This window comes from Halictus rubicundus, chromosome 11 (genome assembly GCF_050948215.1).
Source record: "Halictus rubicundus isolate RS-2024b chromosome 11, iyHalRubi1_principal, whole genome shotgun sequence".
Classification (NCBI taxonomy): domain Eukaryota; kingdom Metazoa; phylum Arthropoda; class Insecta; order Hymenoptera; family Halictidae; genus Halictus; species Halictus rubicundus.
Window position 1 is genome coordinate 14,549,456 of NC_135159.1, and position 18,085 is coordinate 14,567,540.

Genomic DNA, 18,085 nt, shown 5'->3' on the forward strand with positions numbered 1-18,085 from the left:
CAAAAATAAGAAAAAATTATGAAGCTTTGAAATTTGACTACTTTTCGATTTCGAAAAAAGTTTTCAGACAAAAATTGTTCTCATTGATGAGGACGCCTGGTAAAACGTTTGTCAATCGTTTTAGACAATTAGAAAACAAATCGAAAAGTAGCCGAATTTTTTAAATATCCACTACATGTCCCAAGAGTTTCATAATTTTTTGAATTTCTGGGTTCGGGATCGTCCCTTGTTAGTGCAACGCTGCGGAGAACGTTCAATGATTTTTTAATCACACCGTGCGCGAAGTAGCGACATCAGGCGTCCGGTTTTTGGCAATAACAACAAGCGATTGAACAACATTTCTGTGAAACAATGTCGAACAGGCCTCGACGGATTGACCAGCTACGCGACACGCGGTAAAACTGCGGGTCTCGCTTGAATAAATAAATACTGCACGTGGAAACAACCTCAATGCCTTCAGTTGCGGTTGCCCTAATTCAGGTGTGACATGTGTACAAATTAATTCGTCACTTTTGCTAGTTCTTAAATTGTGTAGAATTTGAGTGTGCGAATTCAAATTTCCTTTCCAGTTTCATTGCTCGTGTACTTAAGGATAGACGGTGCTGCTAACTCTTAATGTCGTTACACAACACTCGCAACGTGTTACTTAACATTTACAACATTGAATTATTAATTCCGAGGGCTACGAATTAATTTGCACACCTAACGATACCTTCGGAGGCATTCAATTCGTTTCCACAACCTAATCGCTACGGCTAGTTGAGCGCGCAACTCAGAGCTTCGAAAAAACCGGCTTCCCGCTTTTGTCTTTCGTTTTTCCGTTTAAATATATAAAACTTTTAGAATTTTTTCCGGTTCGAAAAAATCCTCGTCTACGAGTTTGAAACAGTTTACAGTTTATGTATGTATATATATATAGTTTGTTTCATTAATACGATTAATATGCGGAGACTATACCGTTTCACAACAGAGCGGTGGTACATTTTGTTTTATTGTTTTATCGTCGTTATTGTAGCCTCTATAGTTTAGTCGAATGGAATGTTTACAATTCTCGTACAAAAAACTGTGTGTTGGACGTATAGCTTTCCGAATATATATATTATATTTGTATAGAACATGATTGACGTGCTTCGAATACTCTTATTTTTTCGTTTGGCTTTTTTTGGCGAGCGTCTCGCACACTTTCACTACGATTATTTCTTAACAAACAATTCTACGTCGCATCGACACGAATAACATTCATAATAGTTAATACAAGAGCTGAGTTTTTTATTTACGCTTAATCCTACGGTCGAGTTTTCCGACAACCCGAGTCGTTTGGCACGAGTTTACGTTTCGTTCGTTCATTGCTCTGAGTCGTTTCTTTGAACTTTTGATTTCTTTTTAGTCATCTGTAGATTTTTTTTTTCTCTTCAGCGACAGACGAAATTCTACTCAAGGACATATTTAAAACACTGTTCGCATTTACGGTTGCAGTAGCATTTTAAATACAAGAAGAATTGCTTAAATACAAAAATTTAACACTAGGTTTACAGGTCGCGTTCTAATATTTTTAATTTGCGATTATTCAGATGGTGAACATGCATCCATGACGAATTAGTCAGCAAATTTATTTGTTCGGGTATACATTATTTAAAAAGTGGCTAAAAACGATAGACACATTCTGATTCTTATAATGTAAAATGGTCACATTTAGTGCTCAGTAGACCTAGTGTTAAGAATATCGGACTACTCTGTACTCATTGAATTATTAAAAGAAAAAGTTAATTTTCACGCATTGTCTGCGTCTCGACATTGACTTAGAATATTTTTAAATCAAGTATCAGTACAATCTTCGAGCTATTCGCGTTAATACTGTTGGAATATTTTATTTGATATCTTTCTAAATATTAATATTGAAACTGTTGGGTCAGATAAAATATTGTTGAAGTAGAATTTCGTCTATACTGATTCTAGTAGACTGAGAGTGCCAGTCCGGGGAGAAGGAGGAGCAGATATCTGAGAAGTCGAGAAACGATACAAAAATGTATCATCGGGTGATCCTACCGTGGATCAATGATCGCGGAGCTAAACGAGGAAAGTTTTAACAGCTCAGTGACTAAGACGTGTGTGGATTAAATACTGGTTGGTATCTAGACGTTACAAAGTACTAATAACAAAGTTGCAAAGTACACTAAACGAGTGATCGTCCCTGAAACGTGTCTGCTACTGTTGGACTCGCATTCCTCAAAACATGGGATGACAAAAAAGCGGCAGGGGCCCCTGATCTACAAGCAAGCAATCTACGATATTACACGGCGGAAGCAAGGATTACTCGGAAGAAGCATGCAGTCCCAAAACACAAACCAATAGCACATTCAGAAAAGTAGAAAATAGAAGATAGAAAATAAAGTACAGGATGAAGACACAAAGGAAGCGGTTTGCTATCATGCAGCAGGGATCATGCGGGAACAGGACTGCGCTCCCAACAGTAGCATAATCGCCTCGGAAACGTCTCCGACTTACACAAGCTACCGTAATGTGTCTGAAAATGCCGTACAACCTTGTAAGATGCGGATCCCGAGGTCATTTGAAGTGACATTTTGACAGGAACCGCCCGTTACAAGGTCGTACGACATTTCTGGGACACCCTGTATATAAACTCACTATTTAAACAGTAAACGCTCCTTAGGAGTACAACCGGTATTAAAAGTAAAACAAAAATAAAACAATATTGCACACGCCTTCGCGGAAGAAGAAAGCTACAGACTCTAGGACTGAGGACTAGACTGCGGATCTTTGTGCGAAACAATAATTATGCATCGTTCGTAACAACAGGAATTTACTTCTTTGGTTGATAAACTTGATTATCCGGAAGTATCAATGTGGTCACGTTCTTCTATTTTATGTTTCACATATTTTTGTCGTAAATGCATCAAATCCGCAGTCTGCTGAGGCCTGACAGCGGGGTTTTGTGCAAGGAAAGACCCAGAAGGAGCAAATTCATAATTTGTCCCTTCTGTCTTGTAAGTGTAAAGAAAATTCGAATTACAATTGCACAATACGCCTCTGCCAGGTGATAGCGAACGTGTTACACCGTTCCCGAGAGAAATAGACCGGAGAGCCAAGTGTCTCCGTGACTGCATCATGGGCAGCGTGTTACAAAATATTCTGTATTTATTGTTTCTCTCGCTCACACGCACTCGCATTTTCACGTTTCTCTCCCATAATCTGTTTCAAGTGTACAACAACTGTGGTAATCCCGAACGGTCTCGAAAATATGAAATATATCTCGTTATCAAAATAAAATATAAATTGGCAATAACGTGTCCGGCGGCTAGACGACGGACGTGACGTTTGCGCGTCGGCAAATACATAGGAAACATCGATCGCGTTCCTCCTTCCTTCTCCGCCCCATTTTATTATTCGGTCCCTTGTGCACGTGTGCGCGCGTATGCAACCAAGAAGATAATCAATATTATCGTTTCCCCTACCAACATCGGACACACACGTGCACCGACCTGCTAACTCTATATACCCCCTATCACAACTTCACAGGAAAGTTTTTCTCTCTTTGTCTTTCTTTTTTCTTTCCGAGAGACGAAACTTCGTCGACAGGGAGAATCAATCGGAAAACTAGCGCAATCGACTCGATCAGAGGGGGAGAGAGAGAGAGAGAGAGAGAGAGAGAGAGAGAGAGAGAGAGAGAGAGAAGACATTGCTCCCGTTCTTTTTTTTCTTCGTTTCTGTCTACGCCGTTGGCCGCATTCAGAGCTAATTAGGTCAGCTCTCCCGGTCGACTCCGATCGCCTCTCTGAAACACGCGCGTTTCTCTCACCGGTTTAATCTCGGAGCTTCGGCCTTTTCAGCGGCTTTTAGGTTCTATAAAACATCGACATCAAAGAAACGCGGCGAAATTCGAGGACTCGAAGCTCCGACATTGATCCGGTGGGTCTGACGAGACTCCAACGATGATGATCTCTTCAAGATGATGGCCTCGAGTGGGATGTTCATCTCTGGGAATGCTCGTACTGCGCGTCCGGCGGCTGCATCGTTAGATAGCAAGGCTGCGTGTCCCTGAAGTGCGATCTGACTAGGAGTCCCAGGCCCAGGAGGACAACTGGAAGGCCCAGGAGCGCGCAGATCAGCTCACCGGTGACTCCTGGTGACCAGACGATGAATCCTGAGGGAAAGGATATTTTCATTATTAGACTGCCGATCTTTATGCAAAATAAAATCTTTTGGCGTCGATTGCAGGCGACTGTCACCATTGTACAGACTCTCCTTTTCTTAGTGAACTAAGGCTTGACGGTTTTTACATATGTTATAAACCTGAACATTTTGAACAACTTTCTGCTTTGCATGATAGTTGCGGTCTCGACCACAAGGGAACATATTAAATTTTTTTTGAGATTGATATTTCTCTTTATCGGCCACCGTCCACGTTGAAGGGGTGAAAACAGCCCTCAAAAATTCGAATATTTATGGAACTTGAATACGTCCCCTTGAAGAGGGTCTCGATTATTTTTCCTGGTTGGTAAGACGATGGCTTACCACCGTCAGCACCGATTTGCATCTTGTAGATGCTCCACCAGATCCCAGAGAGTGGAAGAGAGACTGTAGCTGTGGCAACCGTGAAGACAGCGCTCTCGTTCATTGACAGGAAGTTGAGAGCCGAGATCGTGAAAAAAGTGTACGCGATCAGGAAGGTCCAACCATGAACAGCAATACTGGCGCAGGATTCTGGGTTCCGGAAGTGACAGGTGATGCCTTGCTCCACTAAACGGTACAGCTCCACCGGCGATAGACCCTGAAAGAGGATGATGATGACGTCACAGGAAAATGATCTACAGTAGTGAATGTCCTGTGGACTTGTAATTGGGACTTGCAGGAAACTGCACAGTAAATTATTTAGAGTTTGCAAACCAAAATATACAGATGATAGTTTTAATTTTCAGTCACTGGCCATGGAAAGAAAATTTCGAATGAACTTCCACAATATTTAAATCTTGCGAATAAAATGATGAAAATATAAATTTAGGTACACTGGAGACTAGTATGGTCAGCAGAGGAGAATATAAAAATCGATGGCGTACTCTGCCTATCCCCGGCAACGTGTCCAGCCAGCACATGGACAGAATGGCGAAGAATGCAATTAAATGGATGTAGAAAAGTGTCTCCAAAATCGGAGGCTTTGGAATGTGTTTTGGCTTGACGGTGGGGTCAGGATCTGTCACATGAAGCAACCTTCCACCCTCCTCTTCGGACCCACGACGTCTGATGTCTCTTGATGACACCAGACGGGAGACAGTGTACAGGAAGGAATTTTGCTGGCTTGCTATCTGGCACATGTTCTGTTGCTGAAATAAAAAATAATATCTTTAGCGTCCGAGTCCAGAAACGAATTAATAGCTGTGCAAATGAACAGCTATACAAATCAATTCTTAGCCCTTACAAATCAATAATTGGAAAATGGTGTAACAGAAAATTTTAGGAATTATTTTGAAAACTAGAGTACAATTTGATTGATCGTAAATCAACAAGAAAATGAAGACGGGACACCCAATTAATTTGTAAAGCTGATACTTGATTGATATTTTGATTTCCCACCTCGGTAGTGTAATGTCCCTCTAGCAAAGTGAAGAACATGGCAAAAGCAGCCATTGAACCCACGTAGACGAAGGTCCAAATGGCCCTAACTCCCCAGGATCCTCTCAAGCCGGCTGTGTGGGCGGAAACCTCTCTGCCCCTGCACCGAAACTCATCGCACAGTCCGTAGTCGACGCTTATGAACAGCCCGACAATGATTGTGGTGCTCGAGAAGATCCGTTGCAAGCTCATCACTGAAACAGGCGTTCCCTATTACACCCACTTGTCCTGGATCTCGAAAGCGAATCATTAGAAGCGCGTTAATGGATCTCCCCAAACGCTGGGGAAGTGTTCACGAATTTTTTGGGGCGATGCTAATGGACACTCTTGGCCTGGAACTTTTTTACTGTGTTCCTCAACCCTTGCAGAATGTCAGAAAGATTTACAGCACGTAGGAAAAATCTTTATGACATTCAAAAAAGATTGATTGCAGCGAGTGGCAGTGACAGTGTAACGATGGTTAATATAATATGTTCTGGACTGAATGGTGTCTGTAGATTAAACTGGAGGTATTTACTTTTTCGACAGAAGAAGAAGTAGTAGACCAGAGAGAAGACAAGGGTGATTCCTTTGATGGGATCCTGTAGGTGGCAAAGCACCCTACTCTGATCTAAGCAAAGCGTAATCAGGATGCCGGAGAGAGCGTAGACGAAACTTATTTTGAGGAGAGCACAGCGGGGTATCTTGATCTTCATGCTGTTAGGAATCAGTGCTGGAGGTGGTGAGACTCTTCCAGCGATGAACCACACTATGCCGAGAATGCAGGTAGAACTTAGGGCGGTGAAAAGGAGCCCTAAAATAAAGACAATTATCAGATTACATTTCTGAGGAGACTGGACCGTTCTACATGTAATTGTACTCCGCCAGTTAAACTAGGTTTGTATAGAATATAATTACAGGGGCTTTTAATCAATCAATTGGCTTCATCAAATTGGCTAATGGACTACATGCAAAACTGGAATAATACTATAGAATTAAGTAGCAAATAGTATGATTAAAAGCAACTTGAGCAGATATTTTTGCTTGGCAGTGTGAACGGGACAGAAGTGTCCATAAATCAGAGTGGAGATAAACGTAGGGACAGAAGCAGGTGCAAAACGGGGCAGTAATTAACGGGCGGGATTGAAGGACTACAATTAACATGATCTAGAATGTTCAAAGCCGGAAACCTGTGTACGCGTTGGAAGCGGCGCTGACGCTCTCCAGATAAAGGGGGTACGCGATAATCAGAAAGGTAATGGACATGACCACGACGAGGAGGGTGACGATGAAGCTGAATTTTTGCAATCCAGCTCGGTCCGTATCGAACAGCTTATCAGCGGTCTGATAAGCGACATATGGCGACTCCTCTGTGTCCGTATACTCTTCGATCTCAACGTCGCTTCCTGTACAACGGAGCTCTTCCTGTTCCTCGTCGTCCACCATCGTTGAAACGCAACCCCCTAGGCTCGCCATTTTTCTCTGCTCTGCTTTGCCCTCGCCTGCAATTAAAAACACAAAACCCTTACCAATCTGTTACCTCGAACCATTCATTAAAAAATATTTAACCCCTCGCCGTGTACTATCCCATTAGACTTGTGATCAATATTTCGAGACAGTATTTAATAAATATAAATATGGTTCACTTGTTTTAACAGAAAAGCAAATTCCGTTCTTCTGTTTTTCATTTCGAAAAAAGCTGTCAATATTAATATAACATCACTTTCAGTGTAACGAATTAATTGATTGGCAACCATCATTAATTTAATTGAATTAGTTAGTAGCGAATCAATTTGACGAGCAGAACAAATAATTTATTACCAGCTCGCAGACATGCAATTTACGCATGCGGATTTTCCTAAGCTAATGTTACAAATGTAGAAATTATTTGAAATATATTATCTTACTAGGATTACTAAATATCAATAAAAATCTCGTTACTATTTTACTCATCAAGATTCAGGAGGACGTATAAAATACACGATAGACCAATTGATAGAGAAAACATCAGAGTTTAAATTAATAATATATTGGATTAAATAATATAGTAATCAGTATGAGCATCAATCATCGTCAATAACGGTATAAGCTAATTACAGTGACGAGAAGCACGGATAATAACAGGCGAGGTGCAACAACTAATTTATTATCGACTATAATATTTCCTGATATTAATAATTCCCATCAATAACGAATCAGCTTCCAGGGAGGCTTAAGAAAAGCAATTTTGCAGAAATGCTTCTTTATCATTCTCCTCTCTCTCTCTCTCTCTCAGAGAGTCTGGTGAACAGACTATCCATTTCAACAGTAATTTAATCATACTTGAGACGTTTAGATGCAAAGGAAGATTTATCATTGGCAAATGCTGCGCTGCTTAATTGAACTCATTAACTATCGTTAGGTCCAACAGACTCCGCGCAATAAAACGGTGATTCTACCGCTCTGCTTTCATACCGCTTCAACAAAGAAACTATCAAGAGATTTGAAAGCTGCGTCAATTATAAACACAATTCTCAAGATTTAATGAATTTTCAATGCAATCTTGCGAACTACAACTTTAATAATTGTCAGTCTCCCACAGAATTTTTGTCTCGAATTTTCTATTCAGGTCAAACAGTATAATTGACAAGCAGAACTTTAGTATAACTTTCTCATGACATGGTAGAACAATTTCGCTAATGAAAATTGTGCTAAGATATAATTCATCCCCTACGGTCGTACAAAGCGCAGCTATAATTTCTGTGTTTCCTTTTTCACAAGGTCTGATCAAAGATATTAATTGAAAGCTCGCAAGGGAAACCGGTGAGCTAGTAATTCGAAGTGTTAATGCATAACACGATACAATCCATTACTGTAACTACTCGGAGGCCTGCAAAAAGGCTCGGAGAAATGCGAAACAAGTTAGCCGAGGCAGCCGGATTTGTTTTTCCATTCAGTCCCGTTTTTTCCCGACCTTGCAAACGACGATTAACGAGCGTTTTGCATGCACACGTTCTGCCATGGATTCCTTTTTCCAGTCCCACCCCTTCGCCGCCTAACTCCCAGATTAGATAACTCGACTACCTTATCAGTCCACAGCCGGGGAATTTCGTGAGAGTATACACAGGAATCCACCAACACAAAGATAGAACTATCAATCGTGTCTGCTCACTTGTATTCCCTGCTCGCTGCGAATTAAAGAACTGCTTAAATTGTTTCAACTTCAGTTTGAACTGCGAACGGTGATAGATAGTGATATTGAAGATAAGTATCATAGGAAACTGGTGGTGGAAATTTATCAGTGAATGGATACTTGTACCAGCGCTAAATTCGTGTAATAAGAAAAGGAAACTTATCTGAGGAGAAAGACTATTTAATACCGAGATAATAATTGATCGCCTATCGAAGCTTTGTAGTGCTATATTATTTAAGAGAGATTAAGGCTCGTTCCAGGAATACTTGAGAGTTTTAGATTCGGTTTTGATTATTATCCGTTCCAAAAGCAATTCTAGAACCTTTCGAAAAAGATTGAGAAGACTTCTAAAAAATTCTAATACCCTTGAGAACAGTTTGGAGACCTCCCAAAAAAATCTGAAGCTTTCCAAAGAGTTCTGTAGCCTTCCTCAAAATTGCGGAGCCAGTAGAAAAATTTTAGGTCCAATCAAAAAATTCCGGAACACTCCAGGACAAATGAGAGTGCCTCTAAAAAATTGTCGGACTAATAAAAACATTTTAGGGTCTACAAAAACGTCCAGGAGCGTCATAAAACACAGTGGAGAAAGCAGAGAACGCTACGGAAAAATTGACAGCCTCCTAAAAAGAATTGTAGAGATGCCCATATATACGAATTTCGTGATGGAAGTTACTTCTGCCTATACGAGATTAATTCAGATCCATCCCTGGAGCAATATCTCTGGAAATTCGTTTGTCTCTGAATCGATAAAAAACCTCTGCTTTTCGTGCTCTCTCTCTCTCTTCGGCTGTCCCCAATTTTTCATCGTGTGTGTGTACGTCCACATAGAGTATACGACAGACTCTCTCTCTTGCTGGCTGATCGATTAACTTTCAGAGCTATTATATTCCCTCCGCGGCACAGGTAATAGTATACATTATATTATATTGTATGCAGGCCGGCGAGACGATCGGGAAACGTGACAGAATTAAAACGAACTCGTTTTTTTACGCCGGCATTTAAATCACCAGCTGCTTTACACGGTCCGACTATAAAGCGAATTTTCCAGCGAGCCCTTATACTCAGCTGGAGAGCCATGTAACGAATCTTTGATCTGAAAATGAACCTTTCCAACGAAGAGCCCAGGTTCTGGGAACCTGCGATTTTAGCTGGCCATTTAATGGCGAGTTCATCTGAATGAATTGTTCATACCGAAATTCCACGCTTCATAAATATAAATTAGCGCAACTGCGAATGGTGGTTAATATTACCTCCCGGTGCCAGGAGTACCGCGGTTAATGGCCCCTGTATGAGCTCGAAATGGTTTCTGATTTTACACTTTCAATGGACACACTCTGGCAATAGGTAATAATTTTAGCGTATCATATACACTGGGCTGCAATATTCCAAAATTAAAGAGGTGGCAGTAATTTGATTGGCATAGTAAGGAATAATGGGTATGAGTTATGAATTTTTAGAGAAAAATGGCAACTCTCTAATTGGAGGCAAGTGGGGACAGTCAAACGAGAAATTAAAAAGAAGGTCTGGGCTAGGTTTTGATTATTGGTGGTTTCAAAGAAAAAAATTCTGAACTCTCCCAAAAAATTCTGGAGCCTTCTGAAAAAAAATCTAAATACTCTCAAAACAGGTGCCTTGTGAAAACTGCTACGGCCGTTTAAAAAATTCTGGTGTCTTTCGAAACGATTCTAGAGCATTCCAAAGTAGGAAGAGGAAACTAATTTTTATGCTGACGGGTTCCAGTGTAAATATTGCGATTTAACGCGAAGCTTAATGACTAGGTACATGGCTCCAAGGAGAAATGTCAGTCCTAGATTTCGAGAGCAGCGAGCAAGCCAGCAATCAGAATTTTTAAATAAATAATATCCTGCACTATTCCCGGCCAACGATCCTCAAAAGACGACACCGTTTCGCCAGGAGAACAGCCTGGAAAACCGTAGAGTCTCGCCACACAGTTTCTTGCCGCAACTAGAGGAGGCCTGAATGCTTAAAACAGCGAGAGAAATGGAGAGGGAGGAAGTCACGGTTTTAAGGGCGGAACAAAAGAATCTAATTACCGGCAACTTTACTCGGCGCAAGTGGCCCGTGACAGAGCGTAACTCGACACTCGGAAAACAATGGGATAAAGCGCGACGGAAAGCGCACCAGATTGAACTTTCTTCCGCAGTTTAACCTATTTCTTGTATTTTTCATTGTCGGGTCGACCCTGGGGAGCGTTTGGCGACCGACAGAGCACATGCGATCATCGTATGACCGTCGAATCGTACCCCATTGATCACCAGAACAGGGATATCCCACTAGGATTTATCCTAGGTTTATGGGAAACGGTTCTCCACGGAAAAGTTTAACGGCTCAACCCTTTACAACACCTTGCAATTCTCACCGCAAAGTGATAAAGGGATTTTACACCTTCTTTCATGGCTGTTTAAGTTTTCAGCGGGTCGACGGAAAGTAGAATCTCAACTGTGCCCACTTAGGCCACTTCTCAAATGAAATTTGATACACAGTGAAGCACTTAAAAAATGCTCCAGCGATGCTTCATTAATTCGAAGAATTTTAAAATGGTTCACACAGTGGAATAAATTAAAATTTGCTACAGTGGACTGTTTAAACAAAGTACTCGGGGCAGTCTTTGTTCACCTTGAAGCACTACAAGACATTTACCAGAATGTAGAAGAAATTTTTTCATTTAAATTAACATTGTGGAAGCTGTTTCATTGCAGAGCATTTATTTTCCAATTACCTTACGTTCGTTGATAAAAAAATTACAATGAACAGTGGCAACAGTTTCCTGACAGTGGCTGTGATGGAAGGTACCGTTTTTTCAGTAATTTTAAAAAATGCTACAATTTAATTAAGGTCAACATTTCCATATTTGTTTACTAATTAATTTCTGCAGAGGCTAGAAAATTAATTTCGAGAAGAAGGCGAGCGAAGCTTGGCTGGTACAGGCCAGAAGAATTTTCCGAACAACAGGGGAGCATGTTAGAAATTTCTAACCATGACATTAACAAATGTTAGTTCACAAAACTCGGCAACTAGACGCTTCAGCATCGAGTGCGCTCCAGGGATTATAACTCGAGGCATCGCTGTCCAGCTGCAATGGGGGTTGCAGAGGTGGGAAGGGGTGGAAGAAACTTCGCAACAATATCCAACGGAACTTTGGCCGGTTTATCAGAATTTACGCAACTTCAAAATTGCCGAAGAAACTTCCCATTGATTTTTCAACGCTCGACGTTTACTAACAAGCCACTCATTCTGTCTAGAAGGCTCATTATCTAAGAAGAACGACGTGACTTAATTAACTCAAAAATTCACAATCGACAATATAAATATGTATCTTCAAACATGCACGAAAAAACTACAACAAAATACTAGCAGAAGCAATCACAAAAAAATGATAAAACACAACATTAAAAATCTCTAAAATATTTTACACATAAATTACACAATTTCTATAAATATATTCATTATTTAGACAGTTTCTGTAAATGTGTAAATCGTTTAGACAGCTTCTCTACATGTATAGGTTATTCACACATGCATTAGACCAGTAGATTTAATGGAATAATATAGAAGCATCAGTCAGCATGAAATATTAATGCAGACAGTTCAATAAAAATACTACATTCTCCCGGACTGAAATCAATAGCACTAATTTATTTATACCGGCGACGGTTTATTTTTTTATATAGTCAATGGGCTTCGATTATTAATAACTTCGAACCCCCTTTATTCATAAAGTCTGCAGTCATCACCCTACGACTATAATTCTAAACAAAATGTCACGTAACTTGTTGTTAGATAATCTTCGAAAAAAAAACAACAAACAAACAACAGAGGGAGAGACGCCAATTTGAATGGCACAACGAAGTCATAGAACGCGATATAATTGACGCATTTAGGGGACATAATGTCAACCATAAATACTCTTTAATATGTGTATTCATTATTTGCCCGTCGTAAACAGCCGCCCACGCACCGGAACAAACACCACTCCCAAACTTCCTGTATCCACTAGCACGTCGGGGAAAACTAACCAGCCTGAACAACTTAATAACAACTCCGTCCTCTTTGAATTTCCACAGTGCATAATTCCTCAGACATGAAAACAAACTTCTTCCTTTTATAGACCGGAACTAATCAAGCATCCGGACTGACTAACTGACCGTTTTCCGACTTTTGAATAATTTGCTGGACGAGATAAGTGTCGTGAAAAATACCGTTGCGGATTGTGGTGCAATCATATATTATCTTTTACGTGTCTGCTGCGCTGGCGAGCAAAATGTTGAACACAAAAATTTTTCTCAAACATTAATCAATACGTAAGTCGCCGAGAACATTTTTGTAGTAATGACAAAATTATTATTGCTTCGACGAAAAGGAGTATGGAATGAAATTTTGTAATATTGTATGTCGAGAATATGGCTGCAATATTTTTTCAGACAAAACAGTGCGTATTGATTAAAAAATCTATTTCGTCAGGACACAATTTAACACCTCTAGCATAGAACAAAATATATAAAATGCAACGGTACAATTCACTGCAAAATAAAATTGTACAATTTGCTCCGAGAAAAAATTCAAGACCATGCCCAGGGAATAAAATACATCAATTTGCTCCTGAATAAAATTGACTAAATTGCTGCGGAATGAAATTCAACGATTCGCTTCAGAATAAAATCGGGAAATACCAAAGAAGAAGTTATAAAATAAATTATACAAAATTCACCGGAAGAATTCACTGGAAGATAAAATCGAATTTGCTCCAAGATAAAACAGACCTGTTATTTATTCGACCACTCGGTTCAGGATAGTGTCGAATAAAACCGAGCAACACTCGAGTAGAAGTTGCAGCAGCCGCACGAAAATAAACAAACAAATGCCAGCACACATCGCCCACTATGATCCATAGCGAACGGGGTGTGAGTCGCCGCGAAGATACCGAAGGGCGGTTTAGGTGTACGGTGAAATGTCCATTAAAAATAGAATTAACATTCAGCCCGGGGGAGACGGATCGATAGGGGTCAACAAAGGGGGCAAATAAAAACGTTTATCGGGGTCTGTCAATGAACCCAACACTGCGTCTTACCCTCGAAAACCTAACCTGACACCGCCCACTGTCACAGGAGAAGATGCTCTCTCTTGGCCACGGCTCGAAGAGGACACGTCGATGTCCTCCGTCGCAGGGCACCGCGATGACACGAAGATTCACATCGGGTGTGTCAGGTCGGGGAACTCTTCTTCGTTGTCGAAGACCTCGAAAACCGCGTAAAAACTGCGACGTTCTACCATCGTGGGACGAGCACTGCCTTCGATGCGGGATACCCGACTTCTGGCCAGGGCCGTGTCGCGTGGGCGGCTAAATCTCGCAGCATTCGCACGGAAATTTTTCGGGTACTGCCTGGCGACGGGGCCTTGTGTCCTGAAAGGAAAATATTTTATTCAGTAAGCAAGAATTTTCTTTAATTTCTTGATAATGTGAGAGAAAAGTAATGGAACTCTGGCTTGGAAAAAAAAATTATTCGATACTGGATCGTTTGATTACAGAAAATAATATTTTCTATCATTATTCATTTCGGGACATTAATTCCTAAAATAATTTTTCATAAATGTGGACGTGATATTCCACGTACAAGCATGAATTCTAATGTTGTAAATTAATTGCAGGTGTTTCGAAAGTAGTTCTAATATTTGATCAAACTCACAAGATCATATTTTCATTCATAATTATAAGAAATAATGGCTGGCTGGCTTCGTTAAGATTTTAGAAAGCAATAATGTACCTGAAAAGCTAATGAATCTAGTACATTGTAAATGAACTAATAATGACAAAACTCTATCAGACAAAATAATTTTTAGGAGGCTCCATTAAATTTAAAAAAAATTCTGAACTAGCCCAAAATATGAATAACTACAAATATGAATATATTGTTACGTAAAAATCACAGTCCCAAAACAAAGTGAAACTTAAGAAAAATAATTGAATTTTCCATTCGATTGCCTGGAAAAATTGTCAACAGCCACATTTGTGAAATTCAAAAAAAATATTCTGCAGTTTCAGGAAAATTGGAACCCTGCATTCCACGGGTATAGGCACGCGCCTGGAGACTGCACATGCGTAGAACCAAGCATCGCTCTGTCTCACACAAAGCGTTTCCCCTCATTCTCATTCCAATTAGCAATGCAACATCTCAATTGTCCACGATGTATTTGTAAATTCACTATCCCAGTATCGGATTGTTACATTATTCTCTATCTTCGACGGTACAACATGGAGACAACATCGCACTCGAGTGATAGGAAAAAATGAAAAATCAATGACTGCCGCCAGAGAGCCAGCGGGAAAATACTATTACTCGGCGGAGAACTGGTGCCGGCACGCGTTCAATCGAACTTTGATTAGTTTGATTGTTTTTGGCTTTTTTCCGGCGCGATTCGAAACTGTCGACACAATAACGTCCGATTTTTTATTGCCTGTCGACATGGCGCGAACCAAAATTTTGATTTACAGAATCACCCAATTGTAACGGCGTTCCTGACTGGTAAGAGAAACGCGATAAACACGCTTTAAAAATTTTTTAGAAAATTGTACTGGCGCTAAAAAAATTTTAAAAACTCGTACTCACAAAAAACACTATTTCACAGGTCCTCCAATTCACAAAAAAATACGTCAATGAATACTACAAGCTAAGCCATTAAATATAAAAATAAACAATCCATATTACTAGCTTCAAAGAAAAATACGATCAGCACTTTCTCAAAAATTTTTTAAAAGTTTTCTCGGTGACAAACAAATTTTAGAAACTGAACTTCAGCATCCTTTAACTAACAAAAGCGTTTCGAAGGCTCCTGGGATGAATAAAAAAATAAAGACCTACCCCGTATAATAAAATTTAAAAATAGTCTCCCATCGTGAAAAATTTCCTGGTGACAAAAAAATTGTAAAGGCTATCATATTCAAAGAAAAATGATCCCTAGCATTCTCCCACTCGCAAAAAGAATGTCAAAGGACCCAGCAAAAAAATTTGAAAATATTTCTGCAACGTTAACGTCTCCGTAAAAATGAAATTCTATGATTAAACACTAATGGAATAGAATTTACACCGAATTTGAAGCAGGCTAATTCAGTTGAATTTTTCCACATCTCATTCGCAGAAATTAATTCGCGAGGGAGGATTTGTGAAACTTGGTGAAAAATAGCAGATCGTTAATAATTCCAGAAGCCGATAGATCGGGTGTGCAATCGTTCCAGAGTTTCCATTGTTAAAGTTCTGAATGCTGGTTCCGTGTACGAGGAAACTTTACCCCGAAGTTGCAGCGAAGATCCAGGATTTCTAGCATGATCAAAGGGCCTGGGTGCATTCGCGATTGCCATTCTCCGGGAAGTTTGGCAACACGTGCTGGTGTCTCCGTGGATCATCCCACTCGTTCCTCAGTTCCCGTGACCCCGCAGACAATGCCAGGACGATCTTCTAGTGGGAAGGGGAGGGGGGCGGTATTGTAAACAATTCTGGCGAGCTGGAACAGTCTGATCGCTTACTCGACACAGCTATAGCATGTAGCATGTTGAAGAAATTTGGAGCAAAAAATATACACAGTTGGACGCAATGAATATTGGTACGAAATTAAATGATACTTATGGGCCCACGCAGAAGCCAAGAAGAAACATTATAAAATATAATTTCAAATTTTCTCGTATGAAATAATTTTATTGCATGCATAATTTCGTGTAGCTTACATTTAAATTGAATGAATAAAGTCGTTTAAATTCAATCAGTAATGTCATTTAAATCGAATAAATTATTCTAGTCAAATTGAGCCGAGAAAAGAAATTAGAATTGTTACTATGAATTTTAGATACGATATATAATTGTAGATAACGATGACTTTAACAAAACTCAACAGTCAATGCGTCAGCAACAAAACGAAAATAGAGAATAAAAGAGGAGAGAAATGATTTATTTTTAGCCTTCCGGCCATAAGAAGAAACTCGATTTAAAATTCATACTTCACCCACACATCCTTCCGTAAATCCAGGCACCCACTCATACACTTTGCACTGAACTATCACTGCAAATTGTTTTCACGAAACATGAACAATTACGAGGCGCATGGAGCAGACGTCGTAACAATAAATAATAAAAATGTGTCGCATCAAGCAGCCATCAGGGATTCAAAAAGGAAAAATAATATGGCGCGCGAAGCAGCCATCAGGGAATTTAAAAAAAATAATAATAATGGGGCGCGTGAAGCAGCCATCAGGGAATTTTGAAAAATAATAATAATGGGGCGCGTGAAGCAGCCATAATGATTGTCATTGGGCATAATAGTAACAATATTAAAGCGCCTGAAGCAGCCATAATAATTGTCATTGGGCATAATAATAGCAATATTAAGGCGCGTGAAGCAGCCACAATAATTGTCATTGGGCATAATAGTAACAATATTAAAGCGCCTGAAGCAGCCATAATAACTGTCATTGGGCATAATAGTAACATAATATGGCGCCTGAAGCAGCCATAATAATCGGCATTGGGCATAATAGTAACATAATAAGGCGCTTGAAGCAGCCAAAATAATTGTGTCATTGGGCATAATAATAGCAATATTAAGGCGCGTGAAGCAGCCATAATAATTGTCATTGGGCATAACAGTAACAATATTAAAGCGCCTGAAGCAGCCATAATAACTGTCATTGGGCATAATAGTAACATAATATGGCGCCTGAAGCAGCCATAATAATCGGCATTGGGCATAATAGTAACATAATAAGGCGCTTGAAGCAGCCAAAATAATTGTGTCATTGGGCATAATAATAGCAATATTAAGGCGCGTGAAGCAGCCATAATAATTGTCATTGGGCATAACAGTAACAATATTAAAGCGCCTGAAGCAGCCATAATAACTGTCATTGGGCATAATAGTAACATAATATGGCGCCTGAAGCAGCCATAATAATTGTCATTGGGCATAATAGTAACATAATAAGGCGCTTGAAGCAGCCAAAATAATTGTGTCATTGGGCATAATAATAGCAATATTAAGGCGCGTGAAGCAGCCATAATAATTGTCATTGGGCATAATAATAGCAATATTAAGGCGCCTGAAGCAGCCATAATAATTGATGTGTCATTGCTTAAAAATAATAATAATAGTAATCATAATAAGGCGCTCGAAGCAGCCATAATAAGGAATGTGTCATTGACCATATTGGGCAGAACAATAGGAACTCTAAGCAATGTGACATTGGGCATAATAATTACCATATTCGACCAGATGATTCGGAACAATAAATAAATATCAACA

The 18,085-nt window shown here is 39.8% G+C and overlaps 1 protein-coding gene and 1 long non-coding RNA gene across 3 annotated transcripts; both read right to left on the reverse strand.

The window, feature by feature from the left end:
- Window positions 1-1,466: 1,466 nt before the first annotated feature.
- Window positions 1,467-14,151, reverse strand: LOC143359204 (uncharacterized). Of its 2 annotated transcripts, none has more exons than XM_076796978.1 (7): window positions 13,884-14,151; window positions 6,798-7,109; window positions 6,146-6,421; window positions 5,590-5,822; window positions 5,076-5,339; window positions 4,534-4,789; window positions 1,467-4,162 (listed from the first exon to the last, which is right to left on the reverse strand). In XM_076796978.1, the coding sequence occupies exons 2-7, from the start codon at window positions 7,081-7,083 to the stop codon at window positions 3,990-3,992; spliced, it is 1,488 nt and encodes a 495-aa protein (XP_076653093.1). In that variant the 5' UTR covers window positions 7,084-7,109; window positions 13,884-14,151; the 3' UTR covers window positions 1,467-3,989. The 2 variants fall into 2 exon arrangements, with proteins under 2 accessions (XP_076653093.1, XP_076653092.1); XM_076796977.1 differs by having other exon boundaries at window positions 1,468-4,162; window positions 13,869-14,151.
- Window positions 14,152-15,955: 1,804 nt separating this feature from the next.
- Window positions 15,956-17,149, reverse strand: LOC143358817 (uncharacterized). The gene is made up of 2 exons (XR_013083015.1): window positions 16,661-17,149; window positions 15,956-16,623 (listed from the first exon to the last, which is right to left on the reverse strand). It is a non-coding gene; the product is annotated as an uncharacterized LOC143358817 (long non-coding RNA).
- Between the last annotated feature and the right edge of the window lie 936 nt (window positions 17,150-18,085).

Excerpts from the sequence above, each read along its gene's own strand:
- LOC143359204 (XM_076796978.1), bottom strand. The coding sequence starts at position 7,083 with ATGGCGAGCCTAGGGGGTTGCGTTTCAACGATGGTGGACGACGAGGAA. Across the intron at positions 5,823-6,145 it reads CTTCTTCTTCTGTCGAAAAA|TGATGAGCTTGCAACGGATC; the intron begins GTAAATACCTCC and ends CGCCTGTTTCAG. Across the intron at positions 4,163-4,533 it reads GCAAATCGGTGCTGACGGTG|GATTCATCGTCTGGTCACCA; the intron begins GTAAGCCATCGT and ends CCTTTCCCTCAG.